General features: G+C 45.8%; 1 protein-coding gene across 5 annotated transcripts in view; it reads right to left on the bottom strand.

Annotated features, from left to right (window-relative positions):
* The window catches only part of LOC115117569 (retinoic acid receptor RXR-alpha-A), a 252606-nt gene that overhangs the window by 45250 nt on the left and 183728 nt on the right, over positions 1–23628 (bottom strand). For all 5 annotated transcript variants that reach the window (XM_065017491.1, XM_065017493.1, XM_065017494.1 and 2 more), the window contains exon 3: positions 11037–11275. In XM_065017491.1, coding sequence (XP_064873563.1) covers positions 11037–11275 — 239 coding nt within the window. The remainder of the gene's footprint in view (positions 1–11036; positions 11276–23628) is intronic.

The following is a 23628-nucleotide window of genomic DNA, read 5'->3' as shown; positions in this document are numbered from 1 at the left end:
GTAAGCTTTAACTTGCAATGAAAACAACTTTCTGGCAAAATTAGAAACATACAATATCTGAAAATGTAGCTAGACTCTTACCCGTATACATGGATGAATGCTTCTCCCTCTCTGTCATGGATGCCATGGTTGCCCTTAGTTTGAAGATGTAATCCGGAGACAGGTGTTTTATACAACAGCCTTCTGTGTGTTATCTTTTTGGACTGTCTGCATTTGGCAATCATATCTCTGCTTGTATTTGTATCTGCCAAGGCAGCAGCTACTCTTCCACACGGTCCAGCAAAATTAAGGCAGTTTATACAATTTAAAAAAACATTACAATACTTTCACAGACCGTGTGCCCTCAGGCCCCTACTCCACCACTACCACATATATACAGTACACAATCCACGTGTACGTGTGTGTATAGTGCGTTGTAACATCTTCATCAGAAGATGATGCAACGTCTGGTTCAATTAAAATGTTTTTACCTAAATCAGGGTTTTCCTCATTATCTGATTCATTTTCAGAGTCAGAGAGAGTCAGTATGGCACAATCCTCCTCCAGAAAGTAGTCCATCACAACTTTTTCCCACTGAGCTTTGTCGATTAACTTCAGGATAGCAATGTTGAGAGCAGTAGCAAACTTTTCAGTTCATGATATCTTAAAAAAAAAGCCGCAGTAGACATGATTATACATACATACTGAGCAGCTCATGTTATAGAAGCACGCTACATGGCAGACCAATCTGAACTCATCTCACGGCATGTCCAGCCCATCCATTATCTCAGCCAATCATGGGTAGCGGGATGGTTCTTGTTTGTTTAGGTGGCTAAACCAACTAGGCTTGTAATTTAACAATTGTATTCGTATTTACATACGGCATACACGTTTGTTATTAACCTGTTACTCATACCCCCTACTTTTTCGAACATTCTGTTAAAAATCGCGCTTTCAGCGCCCTGCTACTCATGCCAGGAATATAGTATATGCATATGATTAGTATGTGTGGATAGAAAACACTCAGACGTTTATAAAACTGGTTAAATCACGGCTGTGACTTTAACAGAACATGCGTTTCATCGAAAAGTGCAGGAAAATCTGATCACTGAAAATGGGAAAATATATCCATGCGCCACTTCAACCGATTGTTAAACGTGAACCACATTAAATGGGGCCGAGGTTGCAATACCTACAGCTTCCACACGATGTCAACAGTCTTGTCATTTGCCTACGATTTGTTTCTTGGTCAAACGGACACGAGGCAGCACAGTTCTTCCGGTCTCCGACCGGATATTTTGGTTGAGATTTACCCGGACATTATTTCCAGACGTACAGCTATAGAATATACATCGCCTCGTGATCAATTTGATCGCTTATTAACGTTTACTAATACCTAAAGTTGCATTACAAAAGTATTTCGAAGTGTTTTGTGAAAGTTTATCGTCAACTTTTTTAATTAAAAAAAATGATGTTACGTTATAAAACGCTATTTTTTTCCTTGATCACACAGTCTTCATAGATCGATATCTAGGCTATATATGGACCGATTTAATCGAAAAAAGACCCAATAGTGATGTTTATGGGACATCTAGGAGTGCCAACAAAGAAGATGGTCAAAGGTAATAAATGTTTTATATTTTATTTCTGCGTTTTGTGTAGCGCCGACTATGCTAATTATTTTGTTTACGTCCCCTGCGGGTCTTTTGGGGTGTTACATGCTATCAGATAATAGCTTCTCATGCTTTCGCCGAAAAGCATTTTAAAAATCTGACTTGTTGCCTGGATTCACAACGAGTGTAGCTTTAATTCAGTACCCTGCATGTGTATTTTAATGAACGTTTGAGTTTTAACGAGTGCTATTAGCATTTAGCGTAGCGCATTTGCATTTCCAGATGTCTAGATGGGACGCCTGCGTGTCAGGTAGGAGCAATTAAGGCACATGAAAGCTCACATGTTCCAGACGGCATTTCTGCAACAAAAAATACTTATTTTTATTAAAAATAAAAATAAACTTTCAAATGCCTCTCCTAGGAAGTAGTGATGTGCAACATAAGCCTAGTTTCTTGAAATGGGTCAAATGTTTTCCTCCATCGACTGTAGAGATACTATGTATGACTAAATAACATTTTCAGGGTTAAAAACCCTAGTCTGGACTAGGGCTGTTATGGTGACTGTATTACTGCCACACCAGCGTACACGAGTCATGACCGCAGTCAAATTCCACATGACCGTTTAGTCACGGTAATTAGGCTGTTCCAAAACTGTGCTCTGATGCTGCTGATGGTCATTAGTAGCCCACCAACTTGTGAACTGCCAGTCACTAATGGCCTGGTACTCAGTGATCTATTGTCCCTCTAATCACTCTGACATCAATGCAAAAGCATGTTGCGCAACCTTTCTATAGGCTAAGCAATTTCGTGAGAAAAGTTTTGATGGCCTCTATTTAAAAGAGGATGATCCCATCAGCTTTCTATGGGCTAGGACTACTATACACTATATACACAAAAGTATGTGGACACCCCTTCAAATTTTGTGGATTCGGCTATTTCAGCCACACCTGTTGCTGACATGTGTATACAAACAAGCACACAGCCATGCAATCTCCATAGTAGAATGGCCTTCCTGAAGAGCTCATTGACTTACAATGTGGGACCGTCATAGGATGCCACCTTTCCAACAAGTGAGTTCATCAAATTTCTGCCCTGCTAGAGATTCCCTGGTCAACTGTTAGTGTTGTTATTGTGAAGTGGAAACGTCTAAGAGCAACAACGGCTCAGTGTTAGGCCAGAAAAGCTCACAGAACGGGACAGCCGAATGTTGAAGCGCATTACACGTAAAATGTGTCTGTGCTCGGGTGCTACATTCACTACTGAATTCCAACTGCCTATGGAAGCAACATCAGCACAATAACTGTTTGTTGGGAGCTTCATGAAATGAGATTCCATGCAGCCACACAAGGCTAAAATCACTATGCGATATTCCAAGTGTTGGCTGGAGTGGTGTAAAGCTCGCTGCCATTGGACTCTGGAGCAGTGGAAACGCGTTCTCTGGAGTGATGAATCAAGCTTCTTCATCTGGCAGTCCGACAGACAAATCTGGGTTTGGCAGAGGCCAGGACAATGCTACCTGCCCCAATGCAGAGTGCCAACTGTAAAGTTTGGTGGAGGAGGAATAATGGTCTGGGGCTGTTGTTCATGGTTCGGGCTAGACCGCTTAGTTCCAGTGAAGGGAAATCTTAACGCTACAACATTCAATGACATTTTAGACGATTCTGTGCTTCTAACTTTGTGGTAACAGTTTGGGGAAGGCCCTTTCCTGTTTCAGCATGACAATGCCCCTGTGCACAAAGAGAGGTCCATAGAGAAATAGTTTGCCGAGATTGGTGTGCAAGAACTTGAATGGCCTGCACAGAGGCCTGACCTCAACCCCATCGAACACCTTTGGGATGATTTGCCAACTGTGAGCCAGGCCTAAATCGCCCAACATCAGTGGCCAAACACACTAATGATTGTGGCTGAATGGAACCAAGTCCCTGCAGCAATGTTCCAACATCTAGTGGAAAGCCTTCCCAGAAGAGTGGAGGCTGTTAAAGGAAAAAAGGGGGGACCAACTCCATATTAATGCCCATGATTTTAGAATGAGATGTTCAACAAGCAGGTGTCCACATACTTTAGGTCATTTAGTGTATTTATTTCTCAACTTTCCTAATATTAAGCACATTGCTCGCTTTACAACAGGAGTATAGCCTACCTGGCTGGCATGAAAATGAACTGTGGGAAAAGTGTCCTCCATTCGCTATTTAAGTGGATAGATGACATGTATTTTTTGTCCTGCCCCTGTTCCAACAGGTGTATGATAATGGTCCATTCTAAATCAAATCAAATTTAACACATATATTATTTAGTATATGTAAAGACCAGATAAAATTAAGAATAGTCTGATGGGTGACAATATTAGCCTGTCACTTGTGAATGATGTATTATCACTTGTGAATGATGTATTATCACGTGTGAATGATGTATTATCACGTGTGAATGATGCCCAGCTTGTGCAGTAAGGCAAGGAACAGCACATGACGTTTTTTTTTTTTTTTTACTTTTCCAAATCATAGTCGCACACATTATGTAGCCTAGCCCATAGACCTATATGTTTTGATAAGGTTTGTATCACAACTAAAGTGGCCAAATAACTCCAAACATAGCCTATAGGCCTAGGAACAGGTTAAAGAGCACATAGCCTACAGAGCACATAGCCTACAGAGCACATAGCCTACAAAGCACATAGTTAACAGAACACATAGCCTACAGAGCACATAACCTACAGAGCACATAACCTACAGAGCACATAGTCTACAGAGCACATGGCCCACAGAGAATATAGCTTACAGAGCAGATAGCCTACAGAGCACATGGCCCACAGAGAAGATAGCCTACAGAGCACATAGCCTACAGAGCCTAGTAAAACATGTTTTTATAAGCCCGGTCATTGTGCAATCACATGTGAAAAAAAATTGTTTTGACTGGCCACTATTTAATTAAAAGAGGATCCCAGCATTCTCGTGCTGCTATATTTTTTGCTCAATTCTGAAAAGCAAACACATGAATCCACTTTAAAACATAGTAAACATAGGCTGCGTGTGAGTTTCAAGTTTGGACAAGATCCTTTTCACCATAAAAATGCACCTACATAATAAAGCAATCCATGCATCATCGCATTTGCAGACATACGTAAGACGGCCTACTATTTCTAATGTGATGATGAGTAGATTGGATAGTCATAATTTAGGCTAATAATATAACTCAATCACTGTTTGCAAAAAAATACTGTTCAATGCATGACTGAGCGCGTATAGCGTAGAGTGGGCCTGGGCTACATCAGCTACGGTTCTTCTTTCTTTGTATGGGAAAAACGTGGCCTTTCATAAACACATTTCATGCAATTCTACTACACTTTATACGACTGTAGACATTAGCAGAGTCTTTTTTAATACGCCAAATAATGGTAGCCTACTCTGCTGACACTGACAAACAGATCAATAAAAACTACGATGTCCATATACTAGACCTACAAGAACGGAAGACACATACAATTTGACATCCATCTAAACTGGAGGAGGAAATTATTGTAAAAAAAACTCACTTTTAAGTAGCACTGACCCAACCAACAGTGATAAATAGTGAATATGTGCAGTGCACACTCACCAGGGATATTTCCCATGCTCTCCGGTGGTGCCAATAAGGTGCCAATAAGACAGGCTACACTGTTGTTCGCTCAATTAAGTTGAGAATTTGTCTTTTCATTGTCTTCTCTTTACAGCAATAACCATTTGCTTTCCAAACTGTTTTCCCACGAATGTATTTTGAAATATTGCGACATGCCTGGCTTGGCCTCTCAGAAAACACAGTCGCAACTCAGCAATAATCTGCCCAAATTGCGTACACTGTTTTTCCTTTCGACTGTACAATAAGATCAAAACAACGTATTATTTCTAAAGGAACTAATGATCCTCTGTGGCCTTAGTAGCCTTTTAAAAATGATTTCATGTATTTCTGTATAGACAGGAGTAAGCAAATTAAAGATATATAATTTTGGCTATTTAATTTACTTTAGGGAACGTTTAGCTTCCTCTATCCTTATGGGTGTGCTGCTTATGATTGCACATTAAAGACATAACCGCACATAACCTCCGTTCGCTATTCGAGTGCATTTTAAATCAAAAATAATTCCACCCATAGGCTATATGTAAAGAGCAGATTAAATGAAGAATAGTCTGATGGGTGAGAATATTATCAAGTGCATGTCAAATTGTGAATGAGAGACTGATGACGTGTGAAGAAACAGAGCAGAGCTCATTCCTTTCATGCAACTTTTTTCAAATCATTATTAGAGTCGCATCATTCAGCCTTACAATGTATTAAATATCAAAACATAAAGCCTAAAGTTTGTATCACAACTGAGGTTGCATAAATGACTCTAAATGCAGCATATGGGAGGATCTGATTCTTTGTTAACCGGCCAGGGTGTGACTCGGGTTTTTGGCCATGTGTGTTTCCCAATCAGAGGCAGCTGTCTATCGTTGTCTCTGATTAGGGATCACATATAAGTTGTCATTTTCCTTTTGGGTTTTGTGGGATCTTGTTTTCTGTTTTGTGTCTGTACCTGACAGACTGTGCGCGTTCGTTTTCACTTTGGTTATTTTGTTTGAGTGTTTTTTCGAAAATAAAAATCATGAACACTTTCCACGCTTCGCCTTGGTCTACTCATTCTGCCAACGAGAGCCGTTACACACTCCTTCAGAAATCGTTTGGAGAACATATCCTTTCTATTTTACTCAGCTATGTTCAATTGTATTCTTCATACTATAAAATAATGCTATGGAATTCTAAGCACATTTCATCTGCAAAATGAACCAGTTTAGCCCACAGCCATTTGACGTAGCCAGATCAGGACCTAACATAAGGACAACTCAGAGTGTGCTATTCTGTTATTCTGAAATAGACTACATTTTCTTCATATCATGTTTCTTTAGACTTGTCTGAAATAAATAATGGCTTTATTGTGATGGTGTAGGCTATATTAAATGGATTCATGAGGCTTTTTAAAACGTATATGTTCCAATGGTCTGCATCAGCGGCTTGTAGACTAGGGTGAAAGCCAGGAGATGCTAAACGTGTTTATGTTATTTGCATGACAATAAACGTCTGACAAAATGTAATGACTGACACATCGCTGCTGAAAACAATCTGTTGGAAGCTCGATTTGCTGCTTGACTTGTTGTTTTCTCTCTTCCCACAAACCCCAGGCTCAATTATGAATGTGAAATAATAAAAACAGACATGTTCTTCATTAGATCCTGTATGAAACAGTCTGAGACAAAGCCAGAGCTTGACTCCTGTATCCTAGTCTCCTAGTTGACTCCTGTATCCTAGTCTCTTAGATGACTCCTGTATCCTAGTCTCCTAGTTGACTCCTGTATCCTAGTCTCCTAGTTGACTCCTGTATCCTAGTCTCCTAGTCGACTCCTGTATCCTAGTCTCCTAGTTGACTCCTGTATCCTAGTCTCCTAGTTGACTCCTGTATCCTAGTCTCCTAGTTGACTCCTGTATCCTAGTCTCCTAGTTGACTCCTGTATCCTAGTCTCCTAGTTGACTCCTGTATCCTAGTCTCTTAGTTGACTCCTGTATCCTAGTCCCCTAGTTGACTCCTGTATCCTAGTCTCCTAGTTGACCCCTGTATCCTAGTCTCCTAGTTAACTCCTGTATCCTAGTCTATTCCAACCACTCCTAGTTACAGACCACAGTTCTTTAAATTTGGTCTGGTTTAATGGTTTTTAAGAGCAGCTTATATATGTTTATTTTAGGTACATATAAGCATTCACTTTAAGAACCATTTAATGTATGTGGAGTAGTGTATGTGTGTGTTGTGGGTGCTGTAGTGGCTCATTTTGAGTTTGCTGTGTGTGTGTGTGTGTGTGTTGTGGGTGCTGAAGTGGCTCATTTTGAGTTTGCTGTGTGTGTGTGTGTGTGTGTGTGTGTGTGTGTGTGTGTGTGTGTGTGTGTGTGTGTGTGTGTGTGTGTGTGCATGTGCGTGCGTAGGGTCAGACTGTCTTTGCCGTTTTAAGTTGTAAAGACCATACCACCAGATGCAAATGAAGCCCTCAGCGGCCTTATGGGTAGGTTTAAAATAAATGTGTTGCTCCCCGGGGCATTTCAGTTAGAGGGGCCTCGGGGGCCAGTGTGTGAAATCAAACCCCGGTGTTGTGGTTTCTTCCCCTCAGAGTAGCCTTCCTCAAACACAGCTGGCCTTCACTGAGGCACATATGGACACAGGAGGTAGATGCATTATCATGCATGTACACTGAATCTGGTTTAGGGGTTCAACTCAATCCCTGTGCTATGTGACTCTGCAACTCTGGACCAAGTATGAGCTCAAGTAATTGGGTAAGATATTTGTCTAGATAAGGACTGCATGTAAACTACATACGTAGATGCCATTACCCTGTAAGTGCATGGCGAGAAGCAGAACAGCTCAGGTAATTGCTACCTAGAGATGACTTTGGGTAAAACATATTGGCCTGCCCATTTGGTGTGATTGACGTAGCATGCGTGATGGTAACTGCTCTCCTGGGACTCTCCACATGGCTCCATTGTGTGCCCATTAGGACCATGTCCCCATGATGTCATAGAGCGTGGCTGGTGCCTACACCAGCTCTCATCAAAGACCAGCACAGTGGAGTGGAGCTTTATTACTCCCACACAGGAAGGGGCTGCAGTCCACTCTGCTCTCCCCCACTCCATATATACTATATTATAGCAGTGTGTTTTTCCCCAGTCTCCTAGCGACCCTTACCTAAACAAGATGTACCAAAACGGGTGCATGACATCACCGCAGGCACATTTATACGTTATAAAGAGCATTCTATTTCTTGTAAAACATTTACACCTTTTTTTGCATTAGTATGGCCTCAGCTCCAGAAACACACACAACAGGCTTTGTGTTAAGAGTTGTGGGCCTGTACGTCCCAGTCCTTCTGGAGTGGAACATTGGAGGTTGGACAGATAGAAACAGGAGTATTTGATTCTCCCAATGAAACGGAAAAGCACTCGGTATCTGCCACTGGTTTCAGCTCTAACTGAGGACAGAGGATCCCTTTCCGCAGAAATGACAGCCAGACAGCATTGTCTATTGTCATTGGAAGTGTAAAATGAGTTCCAGTCCTGGGTAATCTGTGGTGGCTGTGATAGAGTGATGGCTGGAGCGTCAGAGGCCCAAACTCAGAACAGGACTGGACAATTTCTCACGGGCAAGACTGTGGTCTTTTGCTCCCCCCAACCTACCTCCCCAATAAATGTCTCCCAGAACATTCCAGAAGGAGGGTATAATTCCAGAAAAGACTGTAATAATAGAGAAAAAACACTGAAAGAAAGAAAGACATAGAGAGGAAGAAAGAAAAGGTATCAGTTTCGCCTAAGAGAGGAATGTTCTGCCTTGGAACAATGCAGACGATATTTTAATCTTAAACCATATGCGGTGCAAAAAGCTGGCTCACTGAATTAATGTCAGTCTGAGCACAGACATACCAAACTTGGTGTCGCTAAAAAAGACTAAATAAGACCTCAGCTGGAGGTCCAAAGCCACAGTCAGCCACTAAGTTTGCCTTGGTTCTGGTTCTGATCTGCGAGTTGGACTGACTGACAAATGTAAGATGTGGCTAGTCTTAAGGACGGGCTGATCTTCTACATGTGGTTTGATGGCTAGAATACAAGATGGTTGACAACAACAAAAAAAGCAGTTAATGTCCTTTCCCATGACACGTCCCTCTGGGCACTGTATGTATGAATATGAATGTGTGTGTGAGGTAGGGAAGTCTCTAAATTGTGTGCACGTGTGCCTGTGTTTGTGTGTGTCCAGTGTACTGTATGTGTGTGTGGGAGGTCATTGCAGGTGGGGTATCCTGTTGCGGATCCTGGGAGGTTAAATACAAGAGGGCACAGAGAGTGGCAAACTCGTTCCGCCCGACGACTCCTGAAAACCGCCAGTCAGCCGAGTGGTAAGAGCATGAGGCATCTGCCGTCTGACTCAAATCACCTTCCATCAGAGAAGCTGTGCCTCGTGACCGCAGGGCCACACCACCTTTAACCCTCCAACAGCCCTCTCTAACTAACTGTAGACACTCACCACCTACCAGTCATCTCACTAAACTCTCTGTAACCAACTGTAGCCACCACCCTTACCAGTCAGCCACCACCCTCTCTAGTCAGCCAGCTACTAGTCAGATCCAACCCTCACCAATTACCACCTTCCACCCTCACCACCTACCAGCAACTGTCCCTCTACCCAAGATTTTCCAGTTGTAAGTTTCATTGAGTTCATCTCTGACTGAAAGAGGTGAGTGCATGTTGGCGCTGAATCATCCCGAGGAACAAATCACTCAAACCTTCTCTCTTACAGACCTTGAAATGTACACGGATCCGAGCAAAACCAATAGTAGCCATTGCTACTGTACCAAACATTATATTCACCCGCATATTGAAAAGGCAGCACCGGGATCGAGTCCACATTGCAGATGAATGCACTTAAGAAGCGGAGGAGGAGAGGAAGGGGAGGTGGGGCTTTCTTTCTAGCAATGGAAGAAGAATGCAGAATTTGGTTCTCTCTCGGAAAGTGCCCTTAATCCACACTTAACTCTATTACATATGGGACGCTTTGGTTAGGAGCGCAAAAGCCAGGGAAAACCATTCCAACAACAGCGCATCGCTGACTCCCTATTTAACACAATTATTAGCAAACACAAAAAGGCTGTTACTGCATTTTGGGGAAACGTTTTTAGATTTGGCTTTGAAAGGAAACTGGGCCACAGGAAGCTTTGATGACTTAATTATGCTTTTTTTCACCACCATAGAAACTGGGGTGCTTATTGATGGAACAGAAGAGAGAGAGGGTAGGACAGAGGGAAGGAGAGAGAGATAGGAGACAGACAGAGAGAGAGAGAGAGAGAGACAAAAAGAGAACGAGAGAGAATGAATGAATCAACTAATGAAAGTGTAAATCAGAGAGAGAAAAGGAGGAAGGAACCCAATAGCAGGGAAGAGAGAGGGAAGTAGGGTGAGAAAAAGTGGAAGAGAGCAGAATGGGGTGAGAGAGAGTGAAGAGATCAGGTCAGAGAGGGAGAAGAGTGAGGGACAGTGCTTGAGTATCAAACTGTGAAAAAGAAAGGGTCACGGAAGAGCCCCCCATGCACCACAGGGCCCAGTATTAGGGACAGTTGATTTACGGTTGTCTGCGGGTTGGTCAGGCAAGTGTGTGTGACCGGCATCTGTGTACTTGCTATTGGGTTCCTTCCTCCTTTTCTCTCTCTGATTTACACTTTCATTAGTTAATTCATTCATTCTCTCTCGTTCTCTTTTTGTCTCTCTCTCTCTCTCTCTCTCTTTCTCTCTGTCTGTCTCCTATCTCTGTAACATCTGTGATGTGTGTGTGTTTATTATACAGGTATGAGTGTGTGTGTGTGTGTATGTGTTTGTGTGGATCTGTGGATCTGTGACAGGCCTTACCTGGGGGCTGACACTGGGGCCGTAGCCCATGCCGGGCGAGGACATGGAGTGTGGGCCCATGGGGGAGCTGATGACAGAGAAGGGCGAGCCCAGGCCATTCATGGGAGAACTCAGGGTGCTGATGGGAGAGTGCAGGGAGCCCGAGGGCCCCATGGAGGACGGGCTGAGCAGGGATGGGTGCATGCCCCGGTGGGACGTGGGAGAGCCCAGGGGAGATGAGGTCACCTGGCCTGATGAATCTACACAGGGAGGAAAGAGAAGAAAATGTGTCAGAATAAGCAGCGTCATTAAGATGTATTTTTGGCATTATCAACATCAGCATCATCAACATTATTTTCAATGTACACTCAATGAGAGCAGTCTGTTATATTAATCATTACCACAACTGTCTAGCGGTATTAACTTGCAGTAAAAGCCTAGAACTTTAGGATCTATTATGTCCCATACATTACACTGGAAAGACACCTTGCATTATAATTGTGGACAGCTGAGTTTAGCCATCTAATGGTTTAGTGCCTGAACATTTCACAACCAATCCCATCTAATCTACTTCAATGGCCATATAGCAGCAATCTGCACAGTCACAGCTTGTTATGCTTCTCCCTGCCCACCTAAACCTCAAGCCTGAGTGGCTCCTTTGGTTGTCTGCAGAGACAAAGACACAGCCTGCAGCCCAGAGCCACAACCCTGACCTTCTCACATCATAGCTGAACTTGAGCTCTGCTCTGCAGGGCTGGAGGAGACCGACAGACAGACGGACGGACGGACGGACAGACAGACACTGAGTGCACAAAACATTATGAACACCTGCTCTTTCCCTGACATAGACTGACCAGGAAAGGTCCAGGTGAAAGCTATCCCACTCTAAAGGTTATTCACGAGAGAGCCTTCCTTTACTCCCAATGTGTTATTCACTGGTCCCTCTCTGTGTGTCTCTCTCTCCATGTCCCTCTCTGTGTGTCTCTCTCTGTGTCTCTCTCTCCATGTCCCTCTCTGTGTGTCTCTCTCTGTGTCTCTCTCTCCATGTCCCTCTCTGTGTGTCTCTCTCTCCATGTCTCTCTCTGTGTGTGTCTCTCTCTCTTTGTGTGTGTGTCTCTCTGTGTGTGTGTGTGTGTGTGTGTCTCTCTCTCTCTCTCTGTGTCTCTCTCTCTCCCTCTCTCTCTCTGTGTGTGTCTCTCTCTCTGTGTGTCTCTCTCTCCCTCTCTCTGTGTGTGTGTGTCTCTCTCTCTTGCTCTCTCTGTGTGTGTCTCTCTCTCTGTGTGTTTCGCTCTCTCTCTCTCTGTGCGTGTGTCTCTCTCTCTCTCTGTGTATGTCTATCTGTGTGTGTGTGTCAATCTGTGTGTGTGTGTGTCAATTAAATTAAAGGCACTTTATTGGCATGGGTAACATATGTTAAAATTGCCAAAGCAAGTGAAGTAGATAATAAACACAAGTGAAATAAACAACACAAATTAACAGTAAACATTACACTCACAAAAGTTCCAAAAGAATAAAACATTTCAAATGTCATATTATGTGCAAATAGTTAAAGTACAAAAGGGAAAATAAATAAACATAGAGTTGAAGTCGGAAGTTTACATACACTTAGGTTGGAGTCATTAAAACTAGTTTTTCAACCACTCCACAAATGTCTTGTTAACAAATTATAGTTTTGGCAAGTCGGTTAGGACATCTACTTTGCGCTTGACACAAGTAATTTTCCCAACAATTGTTTACAGACAGATTATTTCACTGTATCACAATTCCAGTGGGTCAGAAGTTTACATACACTAAGTTGACTGCCTTTAAACAGCTTGGAAAATTCCAGAAAATAATGTCATGGCTTAATTTGAGTCAATTGGAGGTGAACCTGTGGATGTATTTCAAGGTCTACCTTCAAAGGCAGTGCCTCTTCGCTTGACATCATGGGAAAATCCAAAGAAATCAGCCAAGACCCCAGAAAGATAATTGTAGACCTCCACAAATCTGGTTCATCCTTGGGAGCAATTTCAAAACGCCTGAAGGTACAATGTTCATCTGTACAAACAATAGTACGCAAGTATAAACACCATGGGATCACGCAGCCGTCATACCGCTCAGGAAGGAGACGCATTCTGTCTCCTAGAGATGAACGTACCTTGGTGCGAAAAGTGCAAATCAATCCCAGAACTACTGTAAAGGACCTTGTGAAGATGCTCGATCAAACAGGTACAAAAGTATCTATATCCACAGTAAAACAAGTCTTATATTAACATAACCTGAAAGGCTGCTCAGGTCTAATTGTGTTGCTGTCCTGGGGCCTGTTTGTGTTTGTGACTCTCCTCCAGGTTCATCTCTTTGTAGGTGATGGTTTTGTTATGGAATGTTTGGGAATCGCTTCCTTTTAGGTGTTTGTAGAATTGAACATCTCTTTTCTGTATTTTGATAATTAGTGGGTATCGGCCTAATTCTGCTCTGCATGCATTATTTGGTGTTTTACGTTGTACACGGGGGATATTTTTGCAGAATTCTGCATGCAGAGTCTCAATTTGGTGTTTGTCTTATTTTGTGAATTCTTGGATGGTGAGCGGACCCCAGACCTCACAACCATAAAGGGCAATGGGTTTTATAAATGATTAAAGTATTTTTAGCCAGATCCTAATTGGTATGTCAAATTTTATGTTCCTTTTGTTTGGAATAGAAGGCCCTTCTTCCCTTGTCTTTCAGCTCATTCACAACTTTGTGGAAGTTACCTGTAGTGCCGATCTTTAGGCCGAGCTATGCATCGTTTTTTGTGTGCTCTAGGGCAATGGTGTCTAGATTAAATTTGTATTTGTGGTCCTGGCGACTGGACCTTTTTTGGACAACCATCATTTATTATTTTTGCTGTCAGGCCTCAGGTCTGGCAGAATCTGTGAAAAAGATCTAGGTGCTGCTGTAGGCCCGCCTTGGTTGGCGACAGAAGCACCAGATCATCAGCAAACAGTAGACATTTGACTTCAGATTCTAGTAGGGTGAGGCCGGGTGCTGAAAACTGTTCTAGTGCCCTCGTCAATTCGTTGATATATATGTTGAAGAAGGTTGGGCTTAAGCTGCATCCCTGTCTCATGCTACGACCCTGTGGAAAGAAATCTGTGTTTTTTGCCAATTTTAACCGCACACTTGTTGTTTGTCTACATGGATTTTATAATGTTGTATGTTTTTTCCCCAACACCGCTTTCCATCAATTTGTATAGCAGACCCTCATGCCAAATTGAGTCAAAAGATTTTTGGAAATCAACAAAGCATGAGAAGACTTTGCCTTTGTTTTGGTTTGTTTCTTTGTCAATTTCGGTGTGCACAGTGAATACATGGTCTGTCGTATGGTAATTTAGTAAAAAAGACAATCAGACATTTGCTCAGTACATTGTTTTCACTGAGGAAATGTATGCGTCTGCTGTTAATGATAATGCAGAGTATTTTCCCAAGGTTGCTGTTGATGCATATCCCATGGTATTTATTGGGGACAAATTTGTCAATTTTATAGATTGGGGTGATCAGTCCTTGGTTCCAAATATTGGGGATGACGTTAAAGAGTTTAAGTATAGCCAATTGGAATTTGTGGTCTGTAAATTGTATCATTTCATTGAGGATACCATCAACATCACAGACCTTTTTGGGTTGGAGGATTTGTATTTTGTTCTGTAGTTCATTCAGTGTAATTGGAGAATCCATCTCTCCGTCTCTCTCTCTCTCACACACACACTGTCTCTCACACTCTCTCTCTCACACACACACACTGTCTCTCACACTCTCTCTCTCTCTCTCACACACACACTGTCTCTCACACTCTCTCTCTCTCGCCCCCTCTCACACTGCATATCTCTTTCTCTCAAATCTTATTTCCGTTCTCTCATTCTCTCACTTTCTCCTTCATGCCTCTTCCTCTGCTACCTACTTTGTCAAGGTGGCTAACAACATAAGCTGGCTTTCAGTGCACCTTCAATAAGAACTTGTCCTCAGATTTCCACAAACAAATGTGTTTGTGACACTCCAATTTCCATGCTGGAGACCTGGAGGCATTATGCAGTGATTGAGAGCAGGTCTCATCCATCCTGCCATGTTTCATAAGGGGCTGAATTCCTCCGTTTTAATGCGCAGAAATATAAAACTGATGGATTGCTCAGTAGGTGACAGGTGAGAATAACAACGAGTCCAGTTGGGAGCGTTCTCCAGCAGAGCTTTGTCTCACTGACGTCACAGGCCGGTGTGTGTGTGTGTATGTGTGTGTGTATTGTAGTTACTTCCTCAGTGACAGGGGGACATGGTGGGGAGGCTTTGTGCCCCTTGGTCTCTCCTGATCAGCAGGCTTCCTAGCAGCAGCCAGGTTGTCTGCTCAGCCAAACACTTCCCCTGCGTCCTGCTCTCTTCACGAGCACTTCCTGCAAACACGCCACTACCTCACAGTCACACGCACACAGGCTGGGAGGGAGGGGCGGCCCTATCCACTCCCAAACAAACCATTTAATGAATGGCCAACTCCATCTATATCAGTTCTAGAATGAATCCTCGGACTGAAGATGTTCAAGTGTTTCCGTCCACATAGTTACATTTTCTTCCTAAAATAAAATCAGCCCAATTCCTAAAAAAGCTCTGCCTGAGCCAGCACTTCCCCAAATCCATCCTCCAATTGGGTTTTAATTCAGGGAGATAAAGCAGGCTGTGGTATTAGGGCTGCCAGTCTGTCATTGTGGGGCATCAGCGGGGGGGTTGCAGGCTAGCTGACAGAGATAGGAGAAGAGGCCCAGGTTGAGGCAGGCAGGCATGCAGGCCCACCCTCAGGTTGATGTGAGAGAGCCAGGAGGTGGGGCAGCTCAAGCCTTTTCCTCTCTCTCTGGCTGTCATCAGAGGACCAGGGCTCATTGAAGAGACCAGTCCAGGAGGACTAAAGAACATGACTGTATGGCTGCTGAGTGCTGACCTTGCCTTGCATCAGGTCGATTCTGTGTTTAGTCCTAAGTGTATGACTCCATTTAGTTCAGTTAACCTAATTTATTATAAATGGTTACATTGTGCTGTATGTGTGTGTGTGTGTGGGGGGGGTGCCAGAGCAGGATTACAGATGGATGTAACGGGCTCTGGCTCTAATCGCATAGCTGGTGGGAGAGGGGACAGCCGGGGGGGGGGGGGGGGTACTACCACAACTGCAGTCTGACACCATGATTACAGAGTAACACTGCTGAGCTGACCACTTTCATACTCCTCTTAAAAGACAGCAGGAAGAATCAAATCAATATATATGGTGCTTCTACCCTGCTACTACTGGGTCTATTGAACCTGTATCAGCTATGACTACCTGCAGCTCCTCCCAGCTCTACTAGCCCTCTACTAGCAGCTCACTATGCTTTCATTCCAGCTCCTTTTGTCTTTCACACTCTCGTTTTTGTCCCGACCTGTTGGGCTAGAAAGTGAAACATGTTTTACATGCCCTCTAAGGAAACAGGGCAAGCTCCAGCAACTGTTTGTACTACCTGCACCACACATAAATATGCTTGCAAGATTAGATAAGAGAGTGTAAAAGAAAGCTGGAGATGAGGGAGGGAGTGGGGTGGAAACGGTGGCAGCATCCAAAACATGTGTGGCAGGCGTCCAGGTCCCCTCTGTGCCAATACAAAAGGTTGACTCATGTTTTGATGGGGAATAAAAGTGTTTGAGTTCTCTTGTTCTGAGAGGCTTTCAGCCTTGCCTGCCTGTCCCAGGCTGTTGATTGGCCCACGCTGCTGGGCACACAAAAGCACAACTGACAGATACAAATGAGCAAATTAGGGCCCATCTCAAAGGCAGGCGCCGGCAGAGTTCAACACTAAACCCTCCACACGGGCAGGATTCTCCCTTGTGCTTTCCCTCTTCCTCCCTCCCTACGTATGTGTGATGTCTTTGTAGAAACCAACCAAGTCCTCTCCTTCAGCTGATGTGTAACTGCATTGTTTTTAATAGGATGTGATAGGAGCTGAGACGGAAGATGTTGGTGGCTCTCAGTATTCTCATTCTGTAACAGGAGGCCTGACACTATACAGGAGTCGGACTGGGAGCAGGCTGGGAAGGGGAGTGGGGTGGGGGGTGTCCCAGAGATAAACGGAGGGGGGGGGGAATGTCAGGGGAGCACACCCCCAGAGACATGAAGGAAGGGAGGGAGGGAAGGAGGGCCTCCTTAGAAGCATGGCCCAGGACCTCACACAGCAGTGGAAGACTGCCAGAGACCTGACTGCATGACTAATGTCTGCACTTGAAAAGAAATTGGGTTCGTTTATTAACTCTCTCTCTCTCTCTCTCTCTCTCTCTCTCTCTCTCTCCCTCTGTGTGTATGTGTTCTGGATGGTTGAGAGTACAACTGAGCCACAGAAGGTTGACGTTTAGTTTATCTCTATGGAACAGTTACATCATCATCATGCATGGAGAACAAAGCCACTTTGCATTCCTCTGAGGCAGAGAGCATAATAAAACCAAGCCCAAGCCATCCTCATTGGCTCACAAGCCCATTCTTACAAAGCCGAGTCTGTGCTCCAAGAGTTCTGTGAAGAGACACTCAATAGGTTGGATCCTGTTGGTCTGTACTGGTGTTTAAACATAGGGCTGTTGTTCAGTTTCAAAAGACCAGGGATTATTAGTTTCAACACAGGGGACTGGTGAGTCAGTAACTGACGACTCGCTTGGCCATGTGCTTTCAGAGCTGTGTGTGTTGGTGGCAGAGATGGAATCTAGGATGGGTTCTTAAGGCACCAAAAGACCATCAGCTCTGTGTTAAAGTGCCTCTGTCACAACCAGGTGGTCCTGCATTACGAATAAGAACACCCCCGAACCAGACTCAAACAGAGAGAACCTAGGGAACACAGAGTCTGTTCCCAGTGCCTCTCTCATCTCTCTCCCCAACTGCCCTCCTACATAATTCAACTAGCCAGCGTCACCGAGGAGGATTTGGTTGGAGGATGTGGGGGAGAGAGGGGGGATGAAGTGAAAAGAGAGTCTCTGAAATCCCTGAACTACACAGACGTCTAGTTTCCATGATGCAATCCTCCTTCCTGCAGTCCCAGGATGACTCAACGTCAGTGCCCACCACACGCCACTCTCTCCAGTCACTTCACGCTGACATTGAAATACATACAGCAAATGCCGACCCGTAGACCTCTCTAGAGCCATAACAATGTCATAAAGACGTCTCCAAGAAGCATACGACTGGTATGGAGACAAGCCGTGGAGCCGTGTGCCGCCTTAGCAGGGTTCAGTCTCAGACCCTATGCACAATGGCTTTTCCATGCTGCGCTCTTGGCAGCGGTCCACTCCAGAAATGATGCCATTGCTGAGAAACAGTCCAGGAAAAAAGCGATAATTTCACAGATTTTCACAGCCTCGTTCTCAGCCCCGACACCAACGGGAGCCATGTTAAAGCTTCCATCCTCCTGGTGAATCACTCACACGTTGTCCACCATCATTACAGTGGCTAGGCTAATAAACCAGTGCTGAGGTTTGGGCTTTCTTATTGACGCAATCCTTGTGCCGCCACGTCCCTCTTAAAAGCTCCACGCAAAATGTATTATTCACAGAGATGTTTGGAGGTAGGATGAATGTAGGAGAGGCAGCCCTGTGCAGGCAGCTGCAGCAGTGAGGATGAAACAGATGCCCAATAGACCCACGCCACCGTTGCATAAACCCAAGGCCCACAAATATAACTTCATTTGGAGTGCTTTACCTAGAAACGACTTCTGGTGTTGTGTCTGCCACAGATAGGGGAATCCAGGATGCTTGGCCAGAATTGTGCCAGTCTACCATAGTAGTGACAATATCATACGATCCCCCTCACACTCTTTATCAATAACTGAACGACTGCACTGCTGGGGGCGGCAGGGTAGCCTAGTGGTTAGAGTGTTGGTCTAGTAACAGGAAGGTTGCAAGTTCAAACCCCTGAGCTGACAAGGTACAAATCTTTCGTTCTGCCACTGAACAGGCATTTAACCCACTGTTCCTAGGCCGTCAATGAAAGTAAGATTTGTTCTTAACTGACTTGCCTAGTAAAATAAATGTATTTATTTTTTTCTGAATTTCTCAATGCAGGATAAATTGTGTGTGTGAGTGTGTTTACTCATTCATCAAGGAGACTCTTTCTCTGGGTTTGTAGAAACAGGCTAATCTGGTCCACACAGTTTTAACAGTCAGCGTAAATATGACAGCCTGGTGTGTTTACTGTGTGGCAGGGGGGAGCTGGGAAGACAGGACAGGGGGGCTAAGGTCCAGCCAACAGGGGAAGTAAGCCTACCCACTGGGCACACACTGGTTGAATCAGCGTTGTTTCCTGTGCCCAGTGGGTAGCCATGGAGGAGGAACACGTGACGAGGCATGCAAAACTCCAAGAACAGACTTTCTCCATTCATCTGTCAACTCACAAAGAGTAGTTAGGACCCTGGGCATAAGAGGCTCTTAATCACATCTAGACCTCCCTCAAAACACCTGTACAATATAATAATCAACAAAAATAGTACTGGTCAAGAGTGTTGGGACCGAGAGTAGAATACAACTCCATGAGAGAAAGATACTACTCCATTAGAGTAGGATGCAACTCCATGAGAGTAGGACACAACTCCTTGAGAGTAGGATACAACTCCAAGAGAGTAGAATACAACTCCATGAGAGTAGAATACAACTCCATGAGAGTAGAATACAACTCCATGAGAGTAGGATACAACTCCATGAGCGTAGAATACAACTCCGTGAGAGTAGAATACAACTCCGTGAGAGTAGAATACAACTCAGTGAGAGTAGGATACAACTCAGTGAGAGTAGAATACAACTCAGTGAGAGTAGGATACAACTCCATGAGAGTAGGATACAACTCCATGAGAGTAGAATACAACTCCATGAGAGTAGAATACAACTCCATGAGAGTTGAATACAACTCCAAGAGAGTAGAATACAACTCCAAGAGAGTAGAATACAACTCCATGAGAGTAGGATACAACTCCATGAGAGTAGAATACAACTTTTTATTTTATTTATTTTTATTTTACCTTTATTTAACCAGGTAGGCAAGTTGAGAACAAGTTCTCATTTACAATTGCGACCTGGCCAAGATAAAGCAAAGCAGTTCGACAGATACAACGACACAGAGTTACACATGGAGTAAAACAAACATACAGTCAATAATACAGTATAAACAAGTCTATATACAATGTGAGCAAATGAGGTGAGAAGGGAGGTAAAGCCAAAAAAAGGCCATGGTGGCAAAGTAAATACAATATAGCAAGTAAAACACTGGAATGGTAGTTTTGCAATGGAAGAATGTGCAAAGTAGAAATAAAAATAATAAATAACTCTGTGAGAGTAGGATACAACTCCGTGAGAGTAGGATACAACTCCATGAGAGTAGGATACAACTCCGTGAGAGTAGGATACAACTCCGTGAGAGTAGAATACAACTCCATGAGAGTAGAATACAACTCCATGAGAGTAGGATACAACTCCATGAGAGTAGGATACAACTCCATGAGAGTAGAATACAACTCCATGAGAGTAGGATACAACTCCATGAGAGTAGAATACAACTCCATGATAGTAGGATACAACTCCATGAGAGTAGGATACAACTCCATGAGAGTAGAATACAACTCCATGAGAGTAGAATACAACTCCATGAGAGTAGGATACAACTCCGTGAGAGTAGGATACAACTCAGTGAGAGTAGGATACAACTCCGTGAGAGTAGAATACAACTCCATGAGAGTAGAAAACAACTCCATGAGAGTAGGATACAACTCCGTGAGAGTAGGATACAACTCCGTGAGAGTAGAATACAACTCCATGAGAGTAGAATACAACTCCATGAGAGTAGAATACAACTCCATGAGAGTAGAATACAACTCCAAGAGAGTAGAATACAACTCCATGAGAGTAGGATACAACTCCGCGAGAGTAGGATACAACTCAGTGAGAGTAGGATACAACTCCGTGAGAGTAGAAAACAACTCCATGAGAGTAGGATACAACTCCGTGAGAGTAGAATACAACTCCATGAGAGAAGAAAACAACTCCATGAGAGTAGAATACAACTCCATGAGAGTAGGATACAACTCCATGAGAGTAGAATACAACTCCATGAGAGTAGAATACAACTCCATGCTTACAAACCCCACTCTCTGTGCTTCCTTCCAGCAGCACTGTCTACTATAAGTCCTATGACCTCACCACACTGGGGGGTAGGTGTGGGTGGGGGGTGACCTCACCACACTGGGGGTGGGTGTGGGTGGGAGGTGACCTCACCACACTGGGAGGTAGGTGTGGGTGGGGGGGGGTGACCTCACCACACTGGGGGTTGGTGTGGGTGGGGGGTGACCTCACCACACTGGGGGTAGGTGTGGGTGGGGGGTGGGGTGACCTCACCACACTGGGGGTGGGTGTGGGTGGGGGTGACCTCAGCACACTGGGGGTAGCTGTGGGTGGGGGTGACCTCACCACACTGGGGGTAGTTGTGGGTGGGGGGTGACCTCAGCACACTGGGGGTAGGTGTGGGTGGGGGGTGACCTCAGCACACTGGGGGTAGGTGTGGGTGGGAGGTGAACTCACCACACTGGGAGGTAGGTGTGGGTGTGGGGTGACCTCACCACACTGGGGAGTAGGTGTGGGTGGGGGGTGACCTCAGCACACTGGGGGTAGATGTGGGTGACCTCACCACACTGGGGGTAGGTGTGGTTGGGGGGTGACCTCACCACACTGGGGGTAGGTTTGGGGGTGTCCTCACCACACTGGGGGGTAGGTGTGGGTGGGGGCCTCATCACATTGGGGGTGGGTGTGGGTGGAGGCCTCATCACATTGGGGGTGGGTGTGGGTGGGGGTGACCTCACCACACTGGGGGTAGGTGTGGGTGGGGGGTGATCTCACCACACTGGGGGTAGGTGTGGGTGGGGGTGACCTCACCACACTGGGAGGTAGGTGTGGGTGGGGGGTGACCTCAGCACACTGGGGGTAGGTGTGGGTGGGAGGTGAACTCACCACACTGGGAGGTAGGTGTGGGTGTGGGTGGGGGTGACCTCACCACACTGGGGGTAGGTGTGGGTGGGGGGTGAACTCAGCACACTGGGGGGTAGGTGTGGGTGGGGGGTGACCTCACCACACTGGGGGGTAGGTGTGGGTGGGGGTGACCTCAGCACACTGGGGGTAGGTGTGGGTGGGGGGTGACCTCACCACACTGGGGGTAGGTGTGGGTGGGGGGTGACCTCACCACACTGGGAGATAGGTGTGGGTGGGGGTGACCTCACCACACTGGGGGTAGGTGTGGGTGGGGGGTGACCTCAGCACACTGGGGGTAGATTTGGGTGACCTCACCACACTGGGGGTAGGTGTGGTTGGGGGTGACCTCACCACACTGGGGGTAGGTTTGGGGGTGACCTCACCACACTGGGGGTGGGGGGTGGGGGTGTCACATTGGGGGTGGGTGGGCCTCATCACATTGGGGGTGGGTGTGGGTGGGGGGTGACCTCACCACACTGGGGGTAGGTGTGGGTGGGGGGTGATCTCACCACACTGGGGGTAGGTGTGGGTGGGGGTGACCTCACCACACTGGGGGTAGGTGTGGGTGGGGGTGACCTCAGCACACTGGGGGTAGGTGTGGGTGGGGGTGACCTCACCACACTGGGGGTAGGTGTGGGTGGGGGTGACCTCAGCACACTGGGGGTAGGTGTGGGTGGGGGTGACCTCACCACACTGGGGGTAGGTGTGGGTGGGGGTGACCTCACCACACTGGGAGATAGGTGTGGGTGGGGGGTGACCTCACCACACTGGGGGTAGGTGTGGGTGGGGGGTGACCTCAGCACACTGGGGGTAGATTTGGGTGACCTCACCACACTGGGGGTAGGTGTGGTTGGGGGGTGACCTCACCACACTGGGGGTAGGTTTGGGGGTGACCTCACCACACTGGGGGTAGGTGTGGGTGGGGGCCTCATCACATTGGGGGTGGGTGTGGGTGGGGGTGACCTCAGCACACTGGGGGGTAGGTGTGGGTGGGGGGTGACCTCACCACACTGGGGGTAGGTGTGGGTGGGGGGTGACCTCACCACACTGGGAGATAGGTGTGGGTGACCTCACCACACTGGGGGTAGGTGTGGGTGGGGGTGACCTCACCACACTGGGGGTAGGTGTGGTTGGGGGGTGATCTCACCACACTGGGGGTAGGTTTGGGGGTGACCTCACCACACTGGGGGTAGGTGTGGGTGGGGGCCTCATCACATTGGGGGTGGGTGTGGGTGGGGGGTGACCTCACCACACTGGGGGTAGGTGTGGGTGGGGGTGATCTCACCACACTGGGGGTAGGTGTGGGTGACCGAACCAAACTGGGGGTAGGTGTGGGTGGGGGCCTCACCACACTGGGGGGTAGGGGTGGTTGGGAGCTCAGGATGAGGGCCATTGTTTTCTCCAGCAGTCATGACGAGACGAGATGCGATCCGACAGCAGAACGGCAACTGTTGTGGGAGACTCCGGGAAGCCTAAATAAAGGTATTATTCTCCTCTCCTCAACTCTGCTTTTACTGTCTGACAAGGCCCCTATCCCATCTGCGAACCAACATGTACTGTGAGAAAAAGAAAAGACACGACAAAAAAACTTCAATGCTGG

Source organism: Oncorhynchus nerka, linkage group LG4 (genome assembly GCF_034236695.1).
Source record: "Oncorhynchus nerka isolate Pitt River linkage group LG4, Oner_Uvic_2.0, whole genome shotgun sequence".
In the NCBI taxonomy this organism is placed as follows: domain Eukaryota; kingdom Metazoa; phylum Chordata; class Actinopteri; order Salmoniformes; family Salmonidae; genus Oncorhynchus; species Oncorhynchus nerka.
The sequence above is the reverse complement of the archived record's forward strand: the minus strand, read 5'-3'. Positions and strand labels throughout refer to the sequence as shown.